The sequence below is a fragment of the Protopterus annectens genome, chromosome 15.part0 (genome assembly GCF_019279795.1).
Source record: "Protopterus annectens isolate FY-2018-M chromosome 15.part0, PAN1.0, whole genome shotgun sequence".
NCBI lineage: Eukaryota > Metazoa > Chordata > Ceratodontiformes > Protopteridae > Protopterus > Protopterus annectens.
The window spans coordinates 407,325,868-407,352,644 of NC_056749.1; the positions used below are offsets into that span (position 1 = coordinate 407,325,868).

Here is a 26,777-nt window from a genome sequence, read left to right on the forward strand (position 1 = left end):
TCACAACATGGCAAATCAGTGCCTAAGGCCATTAGGCCACATTCAACCAGAGCAGCAGCCACTTCAGCAGCCTTCCTCAGAGGAGTACCAACAAAAGACATTTTAGAGGCTGCAACCTAGAGTTCAGTGCACAATTTTACAAAGCACCATCACTTACCACTCTACTCTAAATCCAGGGCAGGCTTTGCCACTGCAGTTCTGCAGGGCCTCATAGCCGCTCCTAATCCTATTTAGCTCCAGCCTCCCAACCTTAGCTTTGAGATTCATCCCAATTGTAATGACTGCAACAGTGAAACACGAACATAGTACAGTTGTGTACCTACCATAAATGTAGATGTTTGAGTGTATTCACTGTTGCAGTCCAGGTTACCCACCCACCATCCCCCTTATCTTTGTTGGAACTTATCTGTACTTCTCTATTCTATACAACCTATGTGGTGTATTTGCTTGTAGATGAAGGAATAATTTGCTTTGGTGCATGCATGCTTTAGTGACATATTTTTAGCCTACCCTTTTGGGGGCACCTGACATCTGGGGCAAGAAAAACTGAAGAAAATGGCATCGACTGCATCTTTTATACCCCTGGCGCACTGACGTCAGGGAGGAGGCGACAGCAGCCAACGCTGGACCTCGACTTTGGAAGTCAGGACGACTTGCGGGTAGCCTGCCAGCAGGATAACCCAATTGTAATGACTGCAACAGTGAATACACTGGAACATCTACATTTATGGTAGGTACACAACTGTACATTTCTTATAACTACCTTGTCTCTCTTGCCTCCTTAAGTTACCCTGCCCTACCCATGCTTCCAGCACTAATCTGTCAGAAACTAACACCTCACAGCCTATCTGCCCTACAAACCCTATATCAAGGATACAGGAAAAGTATGTGTATTAAATAATTCCTGCCTGAATTGTCATACTAGTAGTGTACCACTGCTACAGGTGGTAATTTACGTCTTGAGCCAGGGCCAGCAGCTTCCAGCAGCGTCCCTCCCCCATTCTATACATATATCTCTCTCTCTCCCATCCTCTTTAGAATCCCTCTTTTTGACTAAGCTCCCACCTTTCCCCGATTTACTCCTTCTGACTCCATCTTACATCTGCCTGCATTTTTAGGCCTCATTCCCTTTTCATCCTCCTATTACATAGCCACTTGCCCTATTTCTCCTATTGTACCTGCATTGCTATCCTGTTCTCCCACCTTACTCTTTACTACTACTTGTCTACTACTACCTTTCCTAGGATCACTTCTCACTGGCCTTTATCACATCTGACTTTTAAAACTTAACTTCACATATCAGTCCTGCTGATTGTTTCCTCTACAGCTGTTCCGCTCGCCTCCCTACCCCAATTCCCACCCACCCCCAGGGATCCTACTGTTATACTTTCTAACCACACCTCTTCCTCTTCCCATTATCCTCTGCACATTTCCCATTGGCCAACTTGTCTTTCATCTCCCATCTCTAACCACTCCCCTTCATACTCACCACTCCCTCCTATCTTTACACACTCCCACCTTATATACTTCCATCTCCACATATGTACAACATGTATCTAATCCTTCCCAATGGCTTATTCAACTATCCCTTTTCAAATTGTACTCTACTTCACTGTTTTACCACTGCCACTTCTAAGCTTTGCTTATTTACTCTCCTCTTATGAGCACCCAATATATCAACAAACTTACTACCCCATCCAACAAACCAACTCTCAACCCTTACCACACCTGCATAACCATGCACACATAACATGTTCACCTAGCTGCCTACTTTCAAAGTATCATAAAACACTACACATTAAATATAATACACAATATTTCAAAAGAGTGTTACTTTTGTGCAGCAAATTCCCTAACCCAAGCTATCTACTACAACTCCTCACAGTAAAGGATGGTGATATTCATCCTAACCCTGGCCCAACAGCAACCCCTATCTCTCTCATAACCATAATCAATCTATCAATTCTCCCCTTGCTAAACCTTCCAACTCTCTCCTACTAGCTCATCTTAATATACGTAGAATTAACAAAGAAGTGACTCAACTCCATGCTCTCCTAGAAGTGTATTCCTTTGACATTATCTGCCTAACTGAAACGTGGCTAAAACCTGTCACCAAAGATAATGAAATTATCCCACCTGGATATAATATCCTAAGAGTTGACAGAGTAGCTAAGAAAGGTGATGGGGTTGCTATTCTATTTAAGTCTGGCTTTCATTTAACCACTTACATCTGTAATCTACCTCTGGGCTCCAGTGCTGAGATTCTCTTCTCTAAACTTGAATTTAACAATGCTAAATCAATCTATATTATCTGTATGTATCTGCCCCCTGGAAATAACATAGCCACCTTGGAAAATATCCTGTGCTGGCTATCCCAACACCTGCCTCAAGAAACCATAATCCTAGGCAACATAAATTTAGACTGGAATTCCTATTGTAGTAGCCTTCCTACCACCCACATAAACCTATATGGTTTCTCTCAAACCATTACTTCCCCCACCAGAATAAATAAAGCTAACAAGAAAGCAAGCATATTAGACTGGATTCTCACAAACAATCATACTCTCTACTATAATTCTGGAACACTCCCTGATGATATAAGTGACCACTCACACTTACCTACATCATCAGACATAAAACCACCACCCCACCCCAACCTCTATCAGAAATATTAGATCCAAAAAGAAATTTAACCCTGATCTATTCAAAATGGAACTAAGACCATGCAATTGGGTTCCCTTAAAACTTTTTAGATGAAGCCATTAATTTCTTTAATTCTACCTTCCTTGCTATTCTTAATCACCACACTCCAACCAGATCTATTAGAATTAAGGCCAAGTCTGCCCCATGGCTTTCTAACGAAACTAAACATAAAATTCATCTCAGAAATAAATATTGGGCCAAATGGCGAATGACAAAAAACCCTGCTGACCAACTAACTTTTAGACATCTAAGAAATGGCACTAAAAAGGCCATACTTTCTGAAACAAAACTACTACTTACAATATCAACAACCTAATCACAACAACCCACAGAAATTCTGGGCTAGCATTAAGCAGTTACTCCACCCAGGTCAATACACCAAACCCTCAAAATACAGACCAGAAAAATCCCATCCATACAGCTAATACCTTCTTTACAGATGCTATCCAAACACTAGCTAGTCAACTATATCACCTAATACCTTCACATTACCTTCATACTCCAAAACCCTCCCTTTTCATTTTAAACCTGTCGCAACCACATTTATTCAAACCCTTTTGAATAAACTGAAACCATGCTCTCCTTCTGCAGACCTGTTGCCTTCTGAATATCTACAGCTATCTTCCAAGGCCATAGCCTATCCTGTTTCCATACTGGTCAACAGAACTATTACTGAAGGTTACATCCCCACCTTATGGAAAGTCTCCCATATTATCCCCCTACATAAAGGTGGACATTCCATTGAAATATCAAACTTCTCGCCCCATTGCCCTACTTTCTCCCCTAGCTAAAATTATGGAGAAATTTATCCATAAGCAACTACTCCACCATTTAATCGAAAACAATTTACTTTCCAACTGTCAACATGGTTTCAGACCCTCACACAGCACTACCACTGCCCTCCTGTCCTTTACTGACTACATTAACAGGCACCGAAACCTGAATAATCTTTCTTCTGCTCTATTTATCGACCTGTCTAAAGCAGACCTCTTCTCTTCTCTATATTTATTAATGACCTTCATCTAGCTATCCCACAAGCCACTTGCATACAATATGCTGACGACTCCACACTATTATGTTCAGCTACATCCTCCCATGACCTTCACGCTCTCTCCCAAAAAGTATTCAACATAGTTGAACAATGGTTCACTCAGCATTGCCTTCTTTTGATCCCAAAGAAAAACAAACTCCTCCTCTTCACTCCTACACAAAAGTCCTCTCCTCTTCAATTCTCTGTGACATCTACCAGTGGTACTATAATATCTCCTGACTCTACCACCAAACTACTAGGGGTCACCATCGACAATAATTTGAACTTCAACATCCACATCAATAATACTATAAAGACTGTCGTCAAAAAAATTGGCACTCTCTATAGGATTAAAACCCTTCCTTTCCCCTACTGCTAAAACTACTATCGCCCACACCCATTTCATCTCTACACTCCTTTATGCCTCACCCATTTTTACTAATCTCTCCAAGAATAACCTCAGCAAATTGGAAATGTCCTATAATAACATTGCACGATTTGCTACAGGCAACCCATTCTGAACCCAAAATTGTATAAATTTAAACCAGCTAGGATGGTTAGAACTACAACACCTGATTAGATTCCACCAACTAACCATTGTCCACAACATTCTTTGTAAACCTTCTAATGGTCCAAGTTTATCTACCCTCATCACCCCCTCTGAAGTCCTTATGCTCATCTCACAAACTTCTTGTTTACACCTCTAAACCTAATAACAAAGCTGGGGATTCTGTCTTCTCTAATACTGTAGGTAAATCCTGGAATCTTCTCCCTAATGACTTCTCCTCACTCGCCTCTTTAACTCTCTTTAAAAACAGACTTAAACTTCTCCTCACATCATACTGGCCATATGCCCCTGTTCCAAACCAGACTAGTCATCTACCTCTACAAAATTGACTCACTTATCCAGTGCTTACTATCCTCTGTTACATTTTCCATCTTAATATATTTTTCTTGTCTACCTTTTTTCATTATTTCTATCCTCTTTATATACCTTTTGTTAAGTAAATCCATTGCAACATCACTACACATCTAACTTCCTTTATCTACTTCTGACTTAACCTGTATTATGTCTCCATACTTTAAATTTGCACTGTTTATAATTGCACCTCAGTGTTGCATCCTGTTACAACCTTTATGCTGTAATTCACGTTACCATTGTTGATTTTTTTAACGATAATTGCTATTTATCTACTTCTGACTTAACCTCTATTATGTCTCCGTACTTTCAGTTTGCACTGTTTGACTCTTGACCTCTGTTTTACATCCTGCTACAACCTTTATGCTGTAATACACATCTTACCATTGTTGATGATTTTTTTTTTTTAACTAGGATAATTTGCTATTTTTATTATAATATTTGATTCTTTTGTTGTCTGTACTTATATTTTTGTATTAGATCATGTCTTGGAGCTTATCTCACCGGGCCTCTACTGAAAATGGACATATATCCAGTTAGACTAGCCTGGTCAACAAATGTAAAATAAATAAATATCTTGTGACCATATAGTATATCCTGGGGAAAACTATTGATGTGAAGTTGTTCAATCTCGCCTTTATTCTTACTGATGGGTTCAGAACCGATCCTCGACTCAGTCGGCCAATTTGCAAAGCTTGAGGTCTCTAACAGCTCGAGGCCGAAACCCTATCCCACAATGCACCTCTACCTTCCCTAGATCTAGTTTGCTGCTGCAACAGATCGTGCATTTTCTACAGCTCAGGCCGTATTTGTGAGAAGTGTATTCTTTTTTGGACTTTTTGCTAGTTTTCTTCTTGTTTTAGAATTCAAAAGTATTCAGCCAGGATAGACTATCCTTTTTGTTTTTTTGTGCCAAGTAGATAAAGAAAAAGAAAGAAATTTGTGTTCTCATTTTGGCGTTTGGCACTGTTGGTTTCTTTAGGTTTCTCCCTATCCTGTACAGCTGAGTTAGGCTTTCTTTAGTTATAACTGTAGCCGGTTAGGCTTAATTTTTTTTTGCAGCTACAGCCGAGCTAGGCTTTTCTTAGTGATTATATCTGTAGCCGGTTAGGCTTAATTTTGTTTTTTGCTGCAAAGTTTTAAAAGTAGAGTGCAGACTTTGTTGTTTAGTGTTGATCATTAGAGCTCTGATTGGATTGTTGTTGGGATTGCTTTTTCTTACAGTGATTTAACTGCAAGGTCTACCATGTCTGAAAAAGCTAAGTCAGGGTTTAAAAAGTGCCCTAAATGCAATAAAAAAATGTCTATCACAGATGGCCACACCACCTGTGTTTACTGTTTGGGAAAGGTTCATCTCCAAGAGGTTTGTTCCATTTGCCATGGTTTCAGTGCCAGGGTTTTGGCAGAGAGGAAAAGAAAGTTAGTTGAACGTGGACTGATTAAGTTTGCATTTCAGTCAGACTTGGATACCGCTCCAGGAAAACCAAAACCATCATCTTCTGCAAGTTTGGATCCGAAGGGCTCTTCAGTTCCGAAGGTTTCCAAGAAGGTTCCTGTTTCGGTTCCACAGTCATCGTAGCCACATGTACAGGTAGTTGGTAGGAGCCAGTCCCCAGTCTCCCACCTTAAGATCTCCGATTCTGGGCTCACTGGCTCCTTCTGTAGCTTCCCCTCGAGCTTCCAGACTTTCAGATTCAGATGTGGATTGTGTGGTACGGAGACTGTTACGGGATCCAGCACTGGATAAAATTCTGTATAATTCGACTAAGGCAGTTTTGGAACCGACAAAGTAATTTCCTGTAATTTCTGCTCCTCCGATTCAAATCGAGACATTGGAGCCGGAGAGAGCCGTTCAGTCGTTTGTGGAACCGTCTGTTCCAGCACTTTCTTCGGACCTGTCGGCACCGACAAGCATGATGTCTTCTGCTCCAGCGGCGGAGCTGTGGTGCCTTTGATGCCATGAGGAGGGTTTTGTCCCCCCAAACAGTCACAACCTCTGATATAGCCACCTCCTCCTGAAAAGCACCAGAATCTTCTCCGTCACTGCAGACCCACCATAAGCATAGGGACCCGGAGCCTCAGGAAACCCCATTGGGGGAGCCCTGCTCTTCCGAGACCTTCCCAGAAGTTCCCACTGAGGAGATTCCTTGGAAGAGGCATTGTAAGAGGAGACATTTAGATTCCCCTCAGGAATCCATCACATCTGACACCGATTTGGAGGAATCGGAAGAGTCCCCAAAGTCCCCCAAGTCCCCCTCTGAGGCTATCTCCTTTGCGGATATCCTCGAGATCCTTGAGCAGAGAGGTGACTGGCTGCCCCTTAACCCTACTGAGGACGAATCGGTGCTCCTGAAGGCTTTTAGGTCTCGACCCTCCACCTCTTGGGTTTCTCCGCCCTTCGATGAGTTGATGGACCTTTTATCTCTAAGGGCATGGGAGTCACCAGATACTATGGTGCCCGTTCCTAAGATGCCCAACAAATGCATCTCAGCGCCTCATGATAAAACTTTTTTATCCAAACCAATTCCTGTTGATGCCATGGTGGTTGCAGCAGCCACTAAGAAAAAGATGTCTGAGACCTCTGTCTGTCCATCCTCCTAATAGGGATTCTAGGATTATGGGCAGATTCGTCAAGCGCATGTTCAATTCTACAACCTTTGGTCTTTGAACTATATAACCCACTTCACAAGGCTTCAAAAAGATCTCCTGAAAGAGCTAGGAGATACTCTCCAGGGTGCAGTAGCCGATACAGTGGCAGACAAGGTGATGTCTCAGCTTGCTATCCTCATTTCTGTCATTAACTCTTCCATGCGCCTCGTGTCATATGCAGCTGATGGGACGAATAGGGCAGCGGATACAGGAATAGCTCTTCGGAGGCATTCCTGGATGCGCTTATGTTCTTTCGTGGAACCTTTCAAGTCGTCCTTTGTGAATGCCGCATTTGATGTTTCTTCTCTTTTTTAGACCAAAATTTAGAGACCCTCACCAGATGTGAGCAAGACGGAAAGACTCTTATCTGCTGTAGTAGTCCGTTTTTCCACCCCTACTAGACTGTATCCTAAAGGTCAACAGGGAGGGAAAATGTGGTTCCGCAAATCTCAAGGAGCCTTTCCTAACTCATGAGATGTACCCTCCTCCATGGCAGAGGGAGGGCAATGATGGAAGACTATGCCCATGCGACAGAGGGGGTCCGCAGAACCAGGGCGACAAGGATCAGTTCCTTGGGAAGCCCTACCAGCGGTCTTGAAAGGAGGCCCAACTGTCCTGTTCTGGAGGCAGTCGGGGGGACATTTATCTTTATGCCTAGGCGCCTGGCTCAAAATTACAAAAGACAGATGGGTACAAAATGTCATATCCAGAGGCTATTTCATCCCCTTTCATACCCACCTCAAACCAACAGAAGGAATCCCGGATGTTCCACCCAGTCTACGGGATGTAGCAACAGTAGATATTCAAAAGCTATTAGAAAGAGTCATCCAACCAGTCCCAGCAGACCAGCAAGGATCCAGAACTTACTCAAGATTCCTTTTAGTGCCAAAGAAAACAGGGGACTGGAGACCAATTTTGGACCTCAGCAGACTCAACAAGTATGTATAAAAGACAAAGTTCTAGATGGTCACGCTTCAGCTATACTCCTGTTCCTAGAGAAAAACAATTGGATGTGTTTAATAGATCTTCAGGATGCGTACTACCATATCAAAATGGCCAGGCCATCAAGGGATCACCTGCGCTTCAGACTGGGAGCCAGTCATTTCCAGTTTTGTGCCCTCCCCTTCGGTCTCACTACAGACCCCAGAGTGTTCACCAAATGTATGGCAGTGGTCATGGCTCACTTGAGACATCAAGGAATCTGGGTGTTTCCATATTTGGACGACTGGCTCCTCACCATACCCACCAGACACCAGCTTATTTTGGCAAGGGACACTGCCTTAGATCTTTGTTTTCAACTGGGCATCACAATAAATTCAGAAAAGTCTGCTTTATTGCTGTCGCAGCATACAGTATTTATAGGAGCAGACGTAGACACAATCAACATGTCCTTAAAACTTCCCTCAGAAAGAGTGCTTACCCTACGACATCAAATTGTAGATCTCCTTTCAAAACACAAAGCACCAGCATTGCAGATTCTCAGGCTGCTGGGCACCATGGCAGCAGCTGTCATTGTGATACCCCTGGCGAGATCTCACGTGCGCATTGTTCAGTGGCTGCTATTCACACAATGGATTTTTCAGGACTTGCCAATGAATCACCCAGTTCTGATAACCAACTCTTGCAAGGAGGATCTCCGGTGGTGGCTAACATCTGAATCGGTGACCATGGGACGTCCCTTTGTCATTCCAGTTGCAATGGTGACCAAGGACGCCTCCCTGATCAGGTGAAGGGGGCATCATCAGGGACGGACAGGCCAAGGTACATGGCAGGTACTCGAAGCTCAATTGCATATAAACGTCCTAGAGATGAGTGGTTCTCTTAGTTTTGCAGTTCTTTCAAGACTCTCTTCCTCTGGGCACAATTGCAATCCAGTCAGACATGTCCATAGTTTGGTATATAAGCAAACAGGGTGGAACCAGATCTTATCCCCTATGTCGAGAGGCTCTAAGAGTATGGAAATGGGCAGAGTCCACCCAGCACTTTCTGATAGCAATGCACATCCTGGGGAAATCCAGCGTGATAGCGGACAAACTCAGCAGGGCAATTCTGTTCCCTCACGAGTGGTCCCTCAAGAACAAAATGATTTTCTGCAGATGCGGCCAGCCTTGCTGCGACCTCTTTGCAACTCCCCACAAACACCAAATGCAGCAACTACTTTGCCCTGATCCCTCAACAGGGATAGTTCCCGAGGGATGTGCTCGTACACAATTAGCCTCAGATCTCCTTTATGCCTTCCCACCCTTTCCACTGATTCCCAAAGTTTTGTAGAAAGCCAGTTTTCTGGGCAGGACACTTCTCTTAATAGCCCCATATTGGCCTCGTCAAATCTGGTTCCCCTTTCTGAAGCCTCATCTAGTAGAAGACCCTTGGATCCTGGACCCAGTGCCAGATCTTCTGACCCACTCGTCAGGAGCTCTTCACCCTTCACTTCAGTTCATCAAACTGACAGCTTGGCTGCTCCAATTCTCAGAATAGCCAGGTTACAAAATTTATCAGAAGCAGCTCAACATATTCTTTTGTCCTCAATGAGGTATAGTTTCTTCACTTATGTAAGTGGAAGAGGTTTTCAATCTGGTCTCAGCAGAATAACATTGACCCTTTTCTAGCCTCCATATTGGATATCTCTGAGTTTCTGACCAAACTGTTCAATGAAGGAGCTGCAGCAGCAACCATTCGGGTACAACTGGCTGCTATATCTAATTTCCATATAGGTGAATCAGGAAACGGTGTTATGTCCCACAAGATGGCAAAGACCTTTTTGAAGGGTAAGATGCATATAAAACCACCAATTAGATCACCTACCATTCCATGGAATCTGAATTTAGTCCTATCCAAGATTATTCCTCCCGCCCTTTGAACCTGCTGCTTCTTGTGAGCTGAAATATCTTTTTTGGAAGACCATTTTCTTGGTGGCCATTACATCTGCACACAGAATTTCGGAGTTGCAAGCCCTTTCAGTTAGGTACCCATATTTGATATTCCACAAAGATAGGGTTTCCCTCAGGACGAACCCTTCGTTCTTAGCCAAAATTTGTTCAGAATGCACCCATAATCAGGCAATTGAATTACCTGTTTTCTTTCCCAATCACATTAATCAATTGGAATATATGCTTCACAAGCTTGACGTCCATAGACAACTTTGTTTCTATTTAGACAGGACAAAAGACCATAGAAGAGCTGATCAGTTTTGTCTCCTCCTCAGATTCCAAGAAAGGTGCAGCAGTATCTAAATCTACCTTATCTAAATGGCTGTCTGATTGTATATCCTCTATATACCACGAGGCAGACATTTCTTTAGAGAACAAAGTCAAGGCTCATTCAACCAGAGCTGTTTCTACTTCCATAGCCTTTTTGGCCAGACTACCCATTGATTCTATTTGTGCAGCTGCCACATGGTCAAGGCCACATACTTTCATAACTCACTACAAAGTAGACAAGGCCTCATTTGGTTCTGCTGTCCTTAGACAGGTACTCCTGTGAGCCACCCAAGTTTGTGGTGCTGGGGACGCTACCCATCAGTAAGAATGAAGGCGAGATTGAACAACTTCACATAAAGAAGTTATGTAGTTACCATAACTTTTCATGCGAGTTGTTCTCGCCTTCATTCTTACGACCCCCCCCCCCCACACACACATATCCACATTCAATGTCTGGAAGTTCGAGAGGCGCTCTACATTGGTTTTGGTTTTCTACATTGGTTTTGGTTCTTTTGAGGAGTTTCCTTTTACTAGTTGTCTTTATGATTTCCTTCGAAATCTGATTTAGATTTACCACTATTTGGCAGCAAACAAGATCTGGGAAAGGTAAAGGTGCATTGTGGGATAGGGTTTCGGCCTCGAGCTGTTAAGAGACCTCGAGCTTTGCAAATTGGCTGACTCGGTGACGAGGATCCGCTCCGAACCCATCGGTAAGAATGAAGGCGAGAACAACTCCTCACATGGAACGTTATGGTAAGTACATAACTTCTTTTTTAGTGGGCAGGTTAAGCAGGTCTATCCTTCATGAGTGGCTCCTCAATCTGATGGTAGCAGAGCAGATTTTCTGTTGCTGATGTTGACAGTGGTATGAACTATTTGCTTCCCCTCTCAACACAAAAGGGAGCAGGTACTTTGCCATGATCCTCCAGGAGGGGGGAGTCACCGAAACATGCTTTGTCCCCCATTTGGCCCACCCGGGCTCTTGTATGCCTTTTGTCCTTGCTCGCCTTATCCCTAAATTCTTAGAGAGCCTGAGAGAGAGGAATGTTGCAGTTATCCTCATTGCCTTTTTCTGGCTTTGATAGGTGTAGTTTTCCTTCCTGTGGCCTCATCTGATTGATCCTCCATGGGTGCTGGAGCCCAATCCAGATCTTCTGTCACCTGTCCAGGATGCCTTTTCCAGGCATTCAAGCCCCTCAGGCTTACTGCTCTTTTTTTCTCACTTCCAATGATAGCTTAGTCAGTCCAGGGTTTCCTCCCAAGTAATCCACTTTCTTCATTCCAGAGATCATCTACCCAGAATGATTTACAAAAGAGAGTAGAAAAAGTTTGCTATTTAGGTCTCTCATTGGAATCTAGATCTCTTTTTGGATGTTACAGCCTTTTTAGGCTTTCTGGCTTCTATTTTTCACAACAGGTCCAGTTACACTATCAGAGTTCAGCTACATGCCATTTTGAATTTTCATATTGGAGAAAATCAAACCTTTATCACTTCCCTTGGAATTATCCAAGATTTGCCTTCTGGGTACTTTTTCTCAGACCTTCCTTAAGGAATCCTACTCCTCCCTGGGATATTACCATCCTGTTTCCAGCTTTAAATAGTCCTTTTGAAATGGTAGTCAAGGTGGACCTCAGATTTCTGGCTTGGAAAACATTATTTTTGGCAGCAGTTACTTCACTTGGAGAGTATTGAAAATTCAGGCCCCTTCTTGCAAACCTCCTTACCTTATCTTTCATAAGGGTAATGTGCCCCTGCAAACTAACCCATCCTTTATTCCAAAGGTATTTATGGAGAATTCTCTGAGTCAACCTATCAGTCTTTCAGTTGCCTTCTTAATTTTTCCTTTCTAACCTGACCATGCAAAGAAAATTAGAAAGTCTGATCAACTGTCTTTATCAACAGCCAAACAAATTGGGGCAAGTTGTCTCTAAAGTGACTCTGTCTAGATGGTTTCCACCCAAACCCATCAAGGCTCATTCATCTAGAACTGTGGCTACTTCTACCTCTTGCTTTTTAAGGGCTTCCATTGATATTTTTGTTGCAACCATTTTGTACAATTTACATACCTTTATTTTTCATTTTGAATTGGATTTGCACTCCAGAGATTGGTCTGATTTTGGTTCAGCCATCTTCTGGAATATCCTATGAGAGTTCCCATGGGTTTCATTAGCTGGGGACTCTGTCCCATCCATTGAAAAACAGACCGAAAAGACAACATCAGATACAAAAGTTTTGTGCTTACCATAACAACCATAATGATAAGTCTGTGTTTGCTTCCATCCTTCAACTTCCTTTTCCTTCTTTTTGGTGTTATTGATTATTGATTTCTGGTATGTCTGTACAGTCTTTCCATGGATCTGTTCACGTGCTGTTCAGGCTCCAGAGCATGAATTCCAGTTTGAGGAGAGGGTCCTTTTTTATGTTTTGGGTACTTGGGCAAACTCTATCTGAGGTAATTTCAGGGACAGGATGGGATTGTGGATAATGGGAGAAGTCTGAGCCTAGATCCAAAGTCTGGAGTGTGTGAAGCTGCATCTGAGGTCAGATCCGAAAACCCATCCATTGAGATAGATCAGAAGCAGACAACACGGATCTCTCATTTATTCAGTCCAGCATTATATAAATTAATTAATCCATGCCTTACCTTAAACCTCACTCCTGAACGTTATTCTGCTTGCATTGTTCCCACAACACATTCTGTTTATTTCTATGTAGTTTACTCCTTCCCTTTTCTAAAAATCCCACTTCCAGTTATTTTATGTCTTTCTTAAAATGTTTAGTATTTCAAGTACAGTTAGTTTACGTTTTAATTTCCATTTTCTAGTAGCTGCGTTTTTGGCAGACAGTTGAATTAAGCTTAAAGCCATAGTGTGTGAAGGCAATTCAGATTAATTGACTGTTACTTGGCTAATGACCCAGGGGGCCTTTCTAAGCGTAGCCAAATTTTCCCAAAAGAATAATGATGTCCTGCATCCAAATATGACATTGAGGGCTGAGCATTTATAAGCTACCTCTGTCCATAAGGGACACTTGTCTAGGTGGTGCTTAAACTGGGTAGTAGACTAACTCAGCCCCACATGGATGGGAAGCATGTTCCATAGGATAGGCAGTCTCTGGGACACATCTGTCACTCCAGTATGTTCTGTCACAGATCAAATTCAGGTCCTTGGACCTTGTATTTCTGATATTATTTGACTTATGAATATGCAGATTCATAAGTATGGCTTTGTGGATGCCGATTCATAAGTGTGGGCTTTGTGGATGCCATGTAAGCCAGGCATAGATCACCCCTCGACAATTTATAGGAGACTGAGTAGAGGGAAAGGGCTTTAAGGTGCTGTATGGCAGATTTCTCCCAGCTGAAAATAATCATTTCCTTAGTTACAGCTGTTTGATCCCTCAGTGTTCCTGACAAAGTATTTTGTAGGGAATTTTTAAAATCTGCTTTCTCATTTCATTCCCAAAATATGTTCCCAGTTGCCCCTTCCCTATCATACCTCCCAACATTTGCTATCCACCTAAGGAAAAATTCTTTTGAAGTCTGCTTGGGGTATAAAAATACATATGCAAACACTTCCAATCAAAAATATTAAACTTCTGGACTTTGTTGCATTCCTGGGAGTTTATGCTTGTCTTCTTCTTCCCTTCTAAATTGATTTTCCAGCTTCTGTTCATAATCTTTTCTAACCTCCTCTGATAAATTCTTAGTTATCAAGCAGTGTTTTATATGTCCTACTAATTATCCATTTTTTAGCAACAGCTTCAGTTCTAGATTCAACTAAAAACTCTACCAGAGCAGGTCTTTCATGTAGGACTTTCCCCATCCCTTTTTCTTTCCAATACTCCAATATCAGTCCCTGGTAGGGAAGGCAGTCTCTTGGCTGCAGTCAAGACCTCTTGGCCTTATCCCACTCTGTTACCTTTTCCTCTCTAGTTACTTGCTCCTGCTGCTGTGGTTTCTTTGCCAGTTTTCTCCAGTAAATTCCAGGCCCCTCTTGCCTATTTTCTATACCCCCACTTGAAGTCCTCCCTATTCCTTCATTCTTTTTGCATTTCTGAAGTTTCCTTTTTATTCAGGCTGTTTGGGTTTCTTTAATTATTTTTGCAGCTGAGATCACACAAGTATCAAATGGCCAATTCTATTGCCTTGCTTAGGGTCGAGTTCATCTCTTCTGTCGATGCAAAGAATTGAGAGAATTGAGATAAATTAAAAGTCCATGGTAGCAGATGGTGGTTCAAAACTGAGTTGCTGATGCATCCTCAATGAACTGCAGAAGTTTTGCTTGATTGAACAGATGGCTGAAATTCCTTTGAAGGTCTATTATGATTATTGTTAACGTCATTAAAGCAAATGCTGGTAGTTTTGTAGATAGCAGAAATATCTATAACAAAGAGAGAAGAAACCTGACATGGTAAATATACCACACATTAGATTTAGCATGTAGAAGTGCAACGTAATCCCGGAAAAGAACTAGGGAAAATAGTGCATCTTGAGTGGAGAGGTGCTGACTGAAACAGGAAAGGAGAAGGGGCCATTTGGGTAGGTGTCTTTGAGATGATGTGAAGCAGAGCATGTAGGTAGCAGTGACAGGCTTCTAGAAGTACAACTTTAGGACTGTTGAGTGAGATGGACATTACTGTTACCATTGCCTTCTGTTGGTCATCTTTTTTTACAAACAGATGATCCAAACCAACGCTTGTATAGTCTTTGAAGAGTCAGCCTGTAGAAAGAGAGGGTGCATACTGTCAAGGTGATTAAAATACTAACTCTGCAACATAAGTCATATGAAAAGTGTCTAAAGGAGCATAGTATGTGGATTTTTATGTTGGGACTAAGGTGGTAGAGGGTCTTATGTACTGCATAATAATTAGAATTCACAAGGAGAGTATCTTTCAAATGTACCTTGATGTTTTTTAGGACTTTGTCTTCCCTTTCTCAGTAGTTTGTCATTCACCCCTATGGCCTTTCTCTTGATGCCCCCCCCCCCCGGTGTATCACAATATTAGGAGACAGGAGGGATAGCACTCTGATTGTAGCTGTCAACCTTTAGGTTTGAAAAGCACTACTAAAATGGCATAGTATGGCACAGATTTTTTGGTAGCATCAAATGTCATGGAAGAATTCGATAATGTCATTACAGACACTGGTGGTGGAAGCAAATGGAATCATCTTAGGTTCGCAAAGCTCTGCTCTGCTGTTCCCATAGATAGGCTTATGTTTAGTACACTGGAGTCAGATGGTGGTACCATCCGTTCTGTTTGTTTTCCTTTCTCTTTTTCCATTTCCAATTAACAGTAGACCACACACACACAGATTAGTGTACTGAGTAAGAAATGTGAATGCTTTGTTAGAGCAGATAATCTTTCTCATATGCAAATAAATTGAAAACAATTTTTCTACTAAAATATAGCTGTGCAAAGTTTATGTACTGTAGCCAATGGTGAAATCACATTTTGTGTTAATGCACTTTGCACGTTTTTCACTCTGCTCTGTAAGAAGTATTTATCAATGGGTTTAGTAAGTGCTGTGCTTCTATTTATAGTAAATTGTGGGTATTTAATGTGTTGCTGTAACTGTTGAATATGCATGCAAATTTCTAGACAGCATCCAGTTTAATGCACTCTGTACAAGTCATCAAAAATGCTTGCAACTTGCAGTTCTGAACAGATCATTACATAGTAAAGGAAAACCGGGATTTATAAGCAGATTATTTATTGACATTGTGGCAGACTGTCACAGTGGCAGTCACAGACTGGATGCTGTCTAGAAATCTGCACACATATTCAACAGTTAAACCAATACATTACATATCCACAATTTACTATAACTAAAGTCTTCATGTTGGGTTACAGAGCATTTTTCCTGCATGTTGAACATATTTCTTTTTGCTGTTGTGTTGTGTTTGTGCAGTGATTCTAGTGAATACTCTGACTGGACCGCAGATGCTGGGATTGACCTCCAGCCTCCTAAACGGCAAACAAGGCTAAGAACTCGGAAGTACTGTAGCAGTTCTGAGGATGATAATACCAAGGAGGAAAAGGGAACAGTGAAAAAAAGAAAAAAATCCAAACGGGTAAAACGAAAGGTGAGGTGGTTTCCATTTATGGAAGGTTACAACATTGTCAGTCAGAGGCCTCTGACAGACCTTGCTGGATATGTCTCATAGTTGGGCCAAAACTGCACAAATTGCTCTGCAACTGATCTGAGAGCATAGTAGTGGTTTGATATATTTAGAAGTGTTTTATTTTCCAGGATACAAAAATGCTGTTAGATTCTTCTCTGTTGGGGCAGCTCTAACATGTGAAACAAAATATAAACTTGAGGTTTGTGGCAGTCAGGATTCACATGCTGCTGTAGTGTTCAGTCAGGTTGGATGCCTAGATGCTGACATAACTTAATATTTTCGCATTTATTTTACCTTTAAGTGAATTAGCAGATGAGTTGTCATGTTTGGGGATTCTAGAAGTTGACATCTGTAACTTACAAAAAAGCTAGATATGTCACAAGTAGCTCAGTTCTAACTTTTTAAATATTTTTTATTTGGCAAATACAAGAAAATATTTTGAACAAAATACCCAACATGAAACCAACACATAAAAGAAAATCCATATGCTGTGAGGTATAGCTACTATGCATCCATAATTGAAAAATAAGCAGTCTGCTTTGGATTGAAATAGCATAATCTCAAAGTATAATGACCAGCAGGCAGAGTGTTTGATAGATACTGGTACAGGTGATTTTGATTCCACTAACTGGAGATGGTGCTGGCATTGCACGTGGAAATGAAGTTCTGTGCGGACATCACATTTTGAAACAAATTGGTTGATTTTCATGGGTCACTGCTGGTCATAACTTATAGGGACTTCTGACACCGACTGAGTCCACTGTACAACCAGAGCTTTCAGAGCACATTTTCCCCTTTGGCTGGATTGATGTTGCCATGCCAAAGACATCTCCTACCCAATGTGTAGGTGACTTTACTCACACCATCTTCAGTTCATTGACATGTGCAAGGATGTTCATCTTATTTCACTGTTGCAGTAATAACTTCTTGGGATTGCCTGCTGTGGAAGTTCCTGGCTATCCTGAATGATTTTGTCTCCTCCACATTGCATGGTAGACACCCTCCCATCTGACATGAGGATATTGAAGTAGAATAATCATCAGTTGGTACTTTTTCCTCTGTTCTTTCTTGCTGTCTCAGCCTGATACAATCTTTATCAAGTACATCAGTTGGCCCAAAGACGGAGATAAAGTGACTAAGGCTAAGTACCCAATTGGGAAAGTATCTCTTCCGTAACACATTGTATTGTTAAATGTCAGTGGGTAAGACTAATATTTGCTAAAAGTGCGGAGAAACAAATCCCTCATCAGGACTTCCACACTGTATTTGTTCTGCCTGGACCCACTGCACAACATGCCCAACTTGTCCCCATTGTGCTCATGTTAATTCTAGGAATGTAAAGCATAGGACAGAGTCACTTGAAAATTCTTCAGAGAAAGAAAGAGCAAGCATTGGTGACCCACATTCACCATGACATCTGCCAGTCATACTGAATCGGACTTTCCTTAAAAAAGCAAAGCATCTAAGGACAGGGTGCCAGGCTGTTGCCTATTTGTGTCAGATAGTACACAAGGCTTGTTGCTGTTGAAGGGAGTGTAGAGGAGCTTTCACAGTTCCTTTGTGTTGACACTGTGGGCAGCAGAGGCTTTGGTGAGGCATTTCTGGAGTGCAGCTCGTTGTTGGCCCCTTCTCCATCTCTGTGAGCCAAAGGACTTGTCAGATTGGTCTGGAGTCACTTTGCAGGCTCTGGCTTCTGACTCTCATACCAGGCCCACAAATGAGGAGGGCGGAATTCTGAGTATACTAGACATAAACCAAGGAGCTCACTACAAAGAGCTTATTACAGTTTGGCATTGGTCCAGGAGTATAACTGAAGGTAGAGCACTCATAAAATCAACTAAGGCCAATTTTGAGAGAAAAATTGCCATGGATTCAAAGGACAATCATAAGGCCTTTTTCAGCTATGTTAGGAACCTGGGTGGAAACTGCCAGATATGCTCAGAATTAGTCCAAAATGATACAAAAATCACTGAACCCACAGACATTGCCAACATACTGGCAGACAGGTTCAGTGCAGACTTCACCCCCCTCTCCCCCCTCTCCCCCCCCCCCTAAAGGAGAGATAACTATCCCAGCAGAGTGTAGCCTCCCAGACATCTCAAATGCGCAGGTGAAAGCTGCTCTCTCTAAAGCTAAAAACACAGTATCAATGGGACCGGATGGTGTCCCCGGCTGTGTGCTACACGAGCTAAATGAGGAATTAAACCCGCACATAAGGCAGCTGTTTAATCTCAGCCTTACCACAGGATACGTGCCCAAGGAGTGGCGACGGCAACTGTGGTCCCACTCCACAAAGGCGGTGCCTCTACGGACCCTGGTAATTACCGCCCCATAAGCTTAACAAGTCTAGTCTGCAAAGCTATGGAGAGGATCATAATGGAGCTCATAAACAAAGATATAGGGGACTTGCAGACATTGGACCCGACCCAGTTTGGCTTCGTCAAGGGCAGATCATGCCTTTTGAACTTGGTCGACTTCTTCGAAACAGTCACCAAGGCCATTGATGAGGGAAAGGCAGTCCATACAGCCTACCTTGACCTTGCAAAGGCCTTCGACACAATACTCCACTCGGGTATTGTAGAAAAACTTACCAGCTTAAATGTAAACCCATATGTCACAAGATGGGTTGCAAACTGGCTTAAGGACAGAACCCACAGGGTTAGAGTTGCTGGCGCTATGTCAGACTCCAAGCCGGTCACAAGTGGTGTCCCACAGGGCTCGGTCCTTGGCCCCCTATTGTTCGGCATCTACCTCTCAGAAGTACAGACCAACATGGGAGGACTTTGGCTGACAAAGTTTGCAGACGACTGCAAACTGGGCGCCATAGTGGAAAGTGCATCGGACACGGATATCTTTCAGAAGGGACTCACGGAAACAGATAGCTGGTGCCAGAGCCATGGCCTGAAGTTAAACGCCAAAAAATGTATAGTCATACCCTTCGGGAAAAACAAGGTAACCCCAAGCTACCATATAGGTGGCAATCCACTAAGCACAGAAGAGGTTATCAGGGACCTGGGGACCCAGGTTGACAGTGGCCTTTCTTTTGACACTCACGTTGCTAAAGTGGTTAGAAAGACCTTGTACATTGCCCACCTGATCATGAAGGGATTCACATCCAGATCTAGTGAGGTCATTGTTCCCCTGTACTCTTCAGTTATCAGACCAATGATCGAGTACAATGCCCCATTCGGGATGTATCTCACCCGACATCTGCAGCAATTGGAGAGACCCCAAAAGTTCCTCACCAAAAGGATAAAGGGACTCCAAAATCTGTCATATGCTGCCAGATTGAAGAAACTCCAGCTCTATTCAGTTGCATACCGTCTGCTCAGAGGTGACATGTGCCTGACATACAAGGCCATGTCCAACCCAGAATTAATGGACATGCTCCACCTCAAAAAATCCAAATCCACCAAAACCACTAGAGCAAGCAACTTAAACCTTGGCACGGATATAAATAGGACGTGCTGGAGGGATAGATTTATCACTCAGAGACTCCCTATGCTGTGGAATAAAATCCCGATCCATGTGAGGCAGAGCACCTCGCTGGCTCTGTTTAATGAGAAATCTTGACCTGTGGATGGGAGATCGTAGGTTTATCCCGGGAATGATCTCTGTGTCACTGCTGGACAGAGGCACAACAAACTAATGGGCACATTATTTTTTCATATAAGGGGTGGCGTAAGCCACAAAAATTTGGGCTAGGCTTATAAATGCCTTAGGGCAGATAGCCTAGTATAAACCTATGAACCTATAAGTATCCTACTGGGATACTTGTTTTCATTTCTTAAGTTTGTGAGATAAGATTATTAATTGTGAGCAGATTCCCAGGCCATGAAATGAGCTGCCAGGTATGGAAGTGTGAGGTAGATTTGCCTCCGACAAATGCTAAATTATATGATGTTCTGTAGTCCTATCTTGCCTTCATTCTTACTGATGGACTCTGCCTATTTACAAGCTCGAGGTCTACTAGTTGGCTCGTGGCTAGGTAGGTATCCCATGGTGCACCAGTACAATCCCCAGATCTCGTTTGCCGCATTGACGAGTTTGGATGTGCTTCTTTTTGGCCAAGGCTAAGTCTTACACATTTTGTTCAAATATTTGGATAAATCTAGTATTTTCACATTTTGATAGTGTTATATAGCATTGTATAGCTATAGTTAGTGTAGTGTTTGCAGTTAGAATAGTTGGCGTATTAGAGTGCCCTTTGTGTGCAATTTCTTTAAGTACAGTTGGCCGTTGGCCTTATAGTACTTGGTATCCTGTGTCCCAGTTTTCACTTGGTTGATATATATATATATATATATATATATATATATATATATATATATATATATATATATATATACGTACATACACATATATTCATATATTACTGTTTTCATACTTTTGATAGTAGTTGTAGGCACCTTTTGCGCTTAGTTTAGGCTGTCTGCTTATTTAAATACTATTAGCATCACATTTTACGGAGCTTTCCGCTTGCTAATTTTTTCTGTTAGTGTTGCAGACAGAACGAGGTTCTGTTGACCTTGTTCTTTGTGTTTTCCACAAATTAGAACTGTATTCCTGATGTCCTTCAAGGATGCATCTGCAGTCCTTACAAATGGGTTGTCCTGTCGTCAGGCAGCCCTTTGGTCGGCCGGATTCCAAAGTCTGAGTCTGGCTTCGGCTGGTGTCGCACTTCACCCGACGTCATCGCTGCAGTTTTTCGGGTATAAAGGCATCAGCCGACGCCATTTTCCTCAGTCTTTCTTGCCGCGTGGCGCCTGAAGCAGAAGCTGTTCGCAAGTGCCGGTCGGTCAGATCCAGAGATTTCTACTACCGAATACTACTTCGAAGACTTCTAAAAAGCTAAGTACCCCGTTGGGGACTCTTTCTTGCCTCAGCCGATGTCAGAGAAAGTGAATAACTGTTTATCTTGTGGGAAACAAATACCTCATAAAGATTTCCACTCCTACTGCATACATTGTTTAGGCCCAGACCACGACGTAGCAGCTTGTCTAGCCTGTGCTTCTTTTAACCGACGGACGCTTAGACGTCGGTCGGAGTTTGCTGAACAGATTTTCGGCTCTGATTTTGCCTATATTATGCCGTCGGATCCTCCGACAATGCAAATTACCAAAAAACGCAAAGAAAAGGACCGACACTCACGGTCCGCGGTTTCGGCCGAAACCGCGATTAAGCAAACCGCGAGTGTCTCTGTTTCGGCCGAAACCGAGCAAGCGGTTCTTTCTTCAGCCGAAACCATGCCTTCTACCGAGGCCTCCTCTAACCTGGGAGAATCGGCTTCTGAAATCCAACCTTCTGTTGCGGTTTCTCAGGAATTATCAGACACTATTCCCCTGGATATTTCAACCCCAGCACGTGGAGCTGCTAGGCCTCCTGCAGCCATGTCTATTAAGGCCTTTGCCAGGGCTAAAGCAGCCAAAGCTTCAAAAACGGTGCCTGCCAAACCCCCCTCACACAGGCCCAGCACCAGCTCCCATATGCTTTCTTTGGCTGAGGATCTCATTTCTTTAATTCGTGGATCCCAGCCTCATCCAGACAGGACCTCTCACCCACCTCCAGAAAAGAGGCCTAGAGCAGAGCCCCTGAGCCAGTATCCACAGATGATTCCTCTGATGACTCAGAACATACAGACCCTCCTGAGGCTCCTTATTCCCCTTACGAAGACTCTGATGCTGAAGAGTCCATTCCTTCAGCCTCTCCACCTGAGGAATTTTCCTTTGGGGAAACCTTGCATGCTATGAGGGAACAATTTCAGTGGCAGGGCCAAGATTTCTCAGACTCCAGAAAAAGGCTTAGAACCTTTCTACATTTGCCACAACATAGGCCTTTAGCTATACCTCCAGTTCTTTCTGTTGTAGATGATGCATTTAATGATGCTTGCACTGCTCCTGATTCATTACCTCCGGCCCCTGCTAAGCCCGATAGGTTCTACGGGGTCCCGGACACTCATCACCATTTATACAAGGCTCCTTTTGCAGATCCAGAGACTATCTCCCAGGGCCCTAAAGCTGTAGCAGCTACTTCTACTAAAAACCCCCTCCCCTCTGAAAGGGAATCCAGGTCCTTAGAGAGATGGGGTAAAAAAGTGTACACCTCTGCTACTTTGTCAGCTAGGGCTTTGAACTGCCAATTTCATATGATTCAATAATAAGAGTTTATGCTTGACCAGTTAACTAAAAAGCTGTCCTCTGAAGAATCTTTAGATAAAAAATATGTTCAGGATATGGTACATAACATACAGCAGGTTAGTAACCATTCTTTAAAATGTGGCTATGATGCACTGGAGGCTTCCTTTAGATCAGCCATGACTTGGCACAGTTATCAGGAGACATGCATGGTTGAAAGAACAGGCATTACCAGACCATGTCAAATCAAAGCTTTTGGATGCACCCATGGACAAGGTCAATTTATTTGGTTCCCCTGCACAGCAGGTACTAAAAAAGATGGAAGAGAAGGCGAAATCTGTACAAACAGTGAAAGATTTCTTACAGGTTCAACCTCCAAGGTTTAGCAGGAACTGGCCCTCCAAGAATTGTTCCTTTCCGGACTCCTCTAAGACACAGAGAGGCAGGAATAGGCATTCGAGAGGCAGAAATCAATCCAGGGGTGCCTACAGGGGACGCCAGTGGCAAGGTAACAACCAGCGAGGCACGGATGCAGCCACCACCACTACAACAACACAATCACAGTGACTTGGCTGTGGCACCGCCTACCAGGGAACAACTAGAAGCACCCTTAGGCGGAAGGCTAACCTTATTTTCAAAAAACTGGCATTGCATCACAAGGGAAAAATGGATTTTGCAAACTATAGACCAAGGTTTACAGGTTCCATTTCCATACTCTACCAGGAAAGACAGGAATGCCAAACCTACCACCTACTCCAAGGGCAGAAGCTCTAAAGCAAATATCTCCACTATTAAGAATGAGAGCTGTGGAAAAGGTACCATCTATGGAGCAAGGAAAGGGATTTTACTCCAGACTCTTCCTGGTACCAAGAAAAGAGAACAAATGGAGGCCTATTTTAGACCTGTCCGCTTTAAACACATTCCTCATTGTTCCAAAATTCAAAATGCTGACCCTACAGCAGCTTCTTCCCATGCTGGGCAAGGAGTCTTGGCTGGTAACTCTAGATCTCAAGGAGGCATACCTGCACGTCCCCATATGACCAATTTGCAGAAGATACCTCAGATTTCTTGCAGGATCAGAGCATTATCAATTCTCAGCATTGCCCTTTGGCTTATCTACTGTGCCCAGAGTGTTCACAAAATGCCTGGCATCAGTAATTGCTCATTGCAGACTTCAGGGGATCCAAATTTATCCCTACCTGGATGACTGCCTGATACAAGCGGACAACAAAAGCAAGCTAACAGAAGACTTACAAAAAGTCATTTACCTGCTGCAAGCCCTGGGATATACAGTCAATATAAAAAAGTCAAGGCATATTCCATCCCAAAGAATAACCTTTCTGGGTGCAGAGCTGGACACATCAAAACAAATGGCATTCCTAACTGCAGAAAAGAAAGAGCAACTACCTCTCTACTTCTTGGCATTAACAAAGCAGAACTATCTAACTGCAAGAAAAGTACTACAAGCCCTAGGCTTCATGGCATCCTGCATAATTCTGGTCCCTCATGCCAGACTGCATATGAGAAAGCTACAGTGGTACCTAAAGAATTTGTGGTCCCAACACAAGCACAGCCTAGAAACCAAAATTCCAATAATCCCATGCCTGAAGCAAGAGTTCCTATGGTGGGCTCAGGCCTGTCAATCAAACACAGGATTGCCCTTCTGCAACAGTCAACCAAGCCAAACCATCACGACAGATGCCTCAGACCTCGGTTGGGGGGCACACATGCTGGGCAAGTGCATACAAGGCTTATGGACTCAAGACCAGCTGCGCCTGCACATAAATCTAAAGGAAATGCTGGCAGTAAAATTGGCAATCCAGTCATTCAGACCATTTCTCCAAGAAGGTCAGTTGATGATCAGGACAGACAACACCACAGTTATGTGGTACATCAACAAACAGGGAGGCACACATTCATATCCCCTATGCCGGCTGGCACTGGACCTATGGGATGTGGCTCTGAGCTACAACATTCAGTTACAAGCAATTTTTGTACCGGGAAAAGAAAATATTCTAGCAGACATATTAAGCAGAACTACCACAGATGCCCACGAATGGATGCTGCATCCGGACATCTTCAAAGCCATCACAAGAGAATGGGGATTACCACAAATAGACTTATTTGCATCCCCACTCAACCACCAGCTAAAGAAATTCTGCACAAGGACGTACCACCCACTTGCTTGGAAGGTGGACTCCCTATCTTTCAGTTGGAAAAATCTGACAGCATACGCATTCCCACCACTTCCTTTGATGCACAAGGTGCTTTTGAAGATCAAAGAGGAACGTCCAAGGATCATTCTGATAGCTCCAGACTGGCCAAGACAACATTGGTACCCATTGCTGAGGAGCATGTCTCGGGAACAAATATGGACACTACCCCTGATCCCATTACTGTTAACACAGAACAACTACAACATCCTGCATCCAAACCTGAAAACTCTGTAGCTAACTGCCTGGAACATTACATAAGAGCAATTAACCCAAATTTATCCCAAAGGGTTAAAGACATAATCCTGGAGGCTCGTAGACCTTCAACAAGAAAGAATTACGCAGCAAAATGGAAAAGATATCTCATTTGGAGTACTGCAAAGAGAAAAGATGTGACACTGGTAAACATAGCCAACATCCTGGAGTACTTGGCAGAGCTCTTCCATACAGGCCTGTCCTATTCTTCCATCAAGATACATGCATCAGCTATTTCAGCAGAATACAGCTTGAATCCTCCTGTCTTCTCTCATCCTCTGCTCAGACAGTTTCTGAGAGGAATTAAAAATGTAAAACCTCCCAGGAAACCACCATTGCCAGCATGGGACTTGAACTTTGTGCTAGAAAAATTGACACTTCCCCCTTTCGAACCAGCAGCAACAGCACAATTACAATACTTATCCTGGAAGACTGCTTTCCTGCTGGCAATAACTTCAGCAAGAAGGGTCTCTGAACTACAGGCATTAATGGCAGTGCAACCCTTCCTGATCTTCCATCAAGATAGAGTGTCCATGAGAACAAATCCTACATTTATGCCTAAGGTGGTATCCAGAGTGTCTTTAAATCAGGCTATCCACCTTCCTACATTCTTCCCCAACCCACAGAACAGGGGAGAAAGACTCTTGCATACCTTGGATGTACATAGACAATTACCCTACTACCTGGACAGGACCAAGTCCAATAGAAAAACTGACCAGCTTCTGGTAGCATATGCAACAGGAAAGGAAGGAAAACCAATTTCAAAACAGACAATCTCCAAATGGATAGGAAATTGCATTAGATTTTGTTACTCCTACCATGGAAAGAAAACTCCAGAGAACATCAGGCCTCACTCCACAAGGGCTACAGCCACTACAACAGCTTTCTTATGAGGAGTGGCTACCAAGGACATTATAGAGGCTGCTACTTGGACCTCCGTGCATACATTTGCCAAGCATTACAATTTACCTTTATACTCTAGATCCCGAGCAGGTTTTGCCACTGCTGTTTTGCAAGGGATCCTAACTACACCATAATCTCTCATTTTTTCCTCCTCCCCTAGTTTAGCTATGGTATTCTACCCATTTGTAAGGACTGCAGATGCATCCTTGAAGGACATAGTACAGTTTTGTACCTACCATAAATGTAGATGTCCGATAGGAATGCATCTGCAGTTAGGATTACCCACCCACCTTCCGCTCTGTGGTACTCCTAGGGTATTTGCCATCCTTCAGCTAGCTTGGGGGGATCTATTATGGTGTATTTGTTTGTATATATGTACATACATGCTTATTTTATGTGTTTGCTCTCTACTATTTGGAAACATTGGCATTTATCCAAATTTAGCCATCCAAGAGGGCACCTGGCATTTGGGGCAAGAAACACTGAGGAAAATGGCGTAGGCTGATGCCTTTATACCCGAAAAACTGCAGCGATGACGTCTGGTGAAGTGCGACACCAGCCGAAGCCAGACCCAGAGTTTGGAATCCGGCCGACCGAAGGGCTGCCTGACGACAGGACAACCCATTTGTAAGGACTGCAGATGCA

The 26,777-nt window shown here is 43.0% G+C and overlaps 1 protein-coding gene across 1 annotated transcript in view; it reads left to right on the plus strand.

Moving 5' to 3' along the window:
- Window positions 1-26,777, plus strand: part of BRWD3 (bromodomain and WD repeat domain containing 3) — a 1,896,258-nt gene that overhangs the window by 777,791 nt on the left and 1,091,690 nt on the right. The window contains exon 22 of the mRNA XM_044057276.1: window positions 16,414-16,588. Coding sequence (XP_043913211.1) covers window positions 16,414-16,588 — 175 coding nt within the window. The remainder of the gene's footprint in view (window positions 1-16,413; window positions 16,589-26,777) is intronic.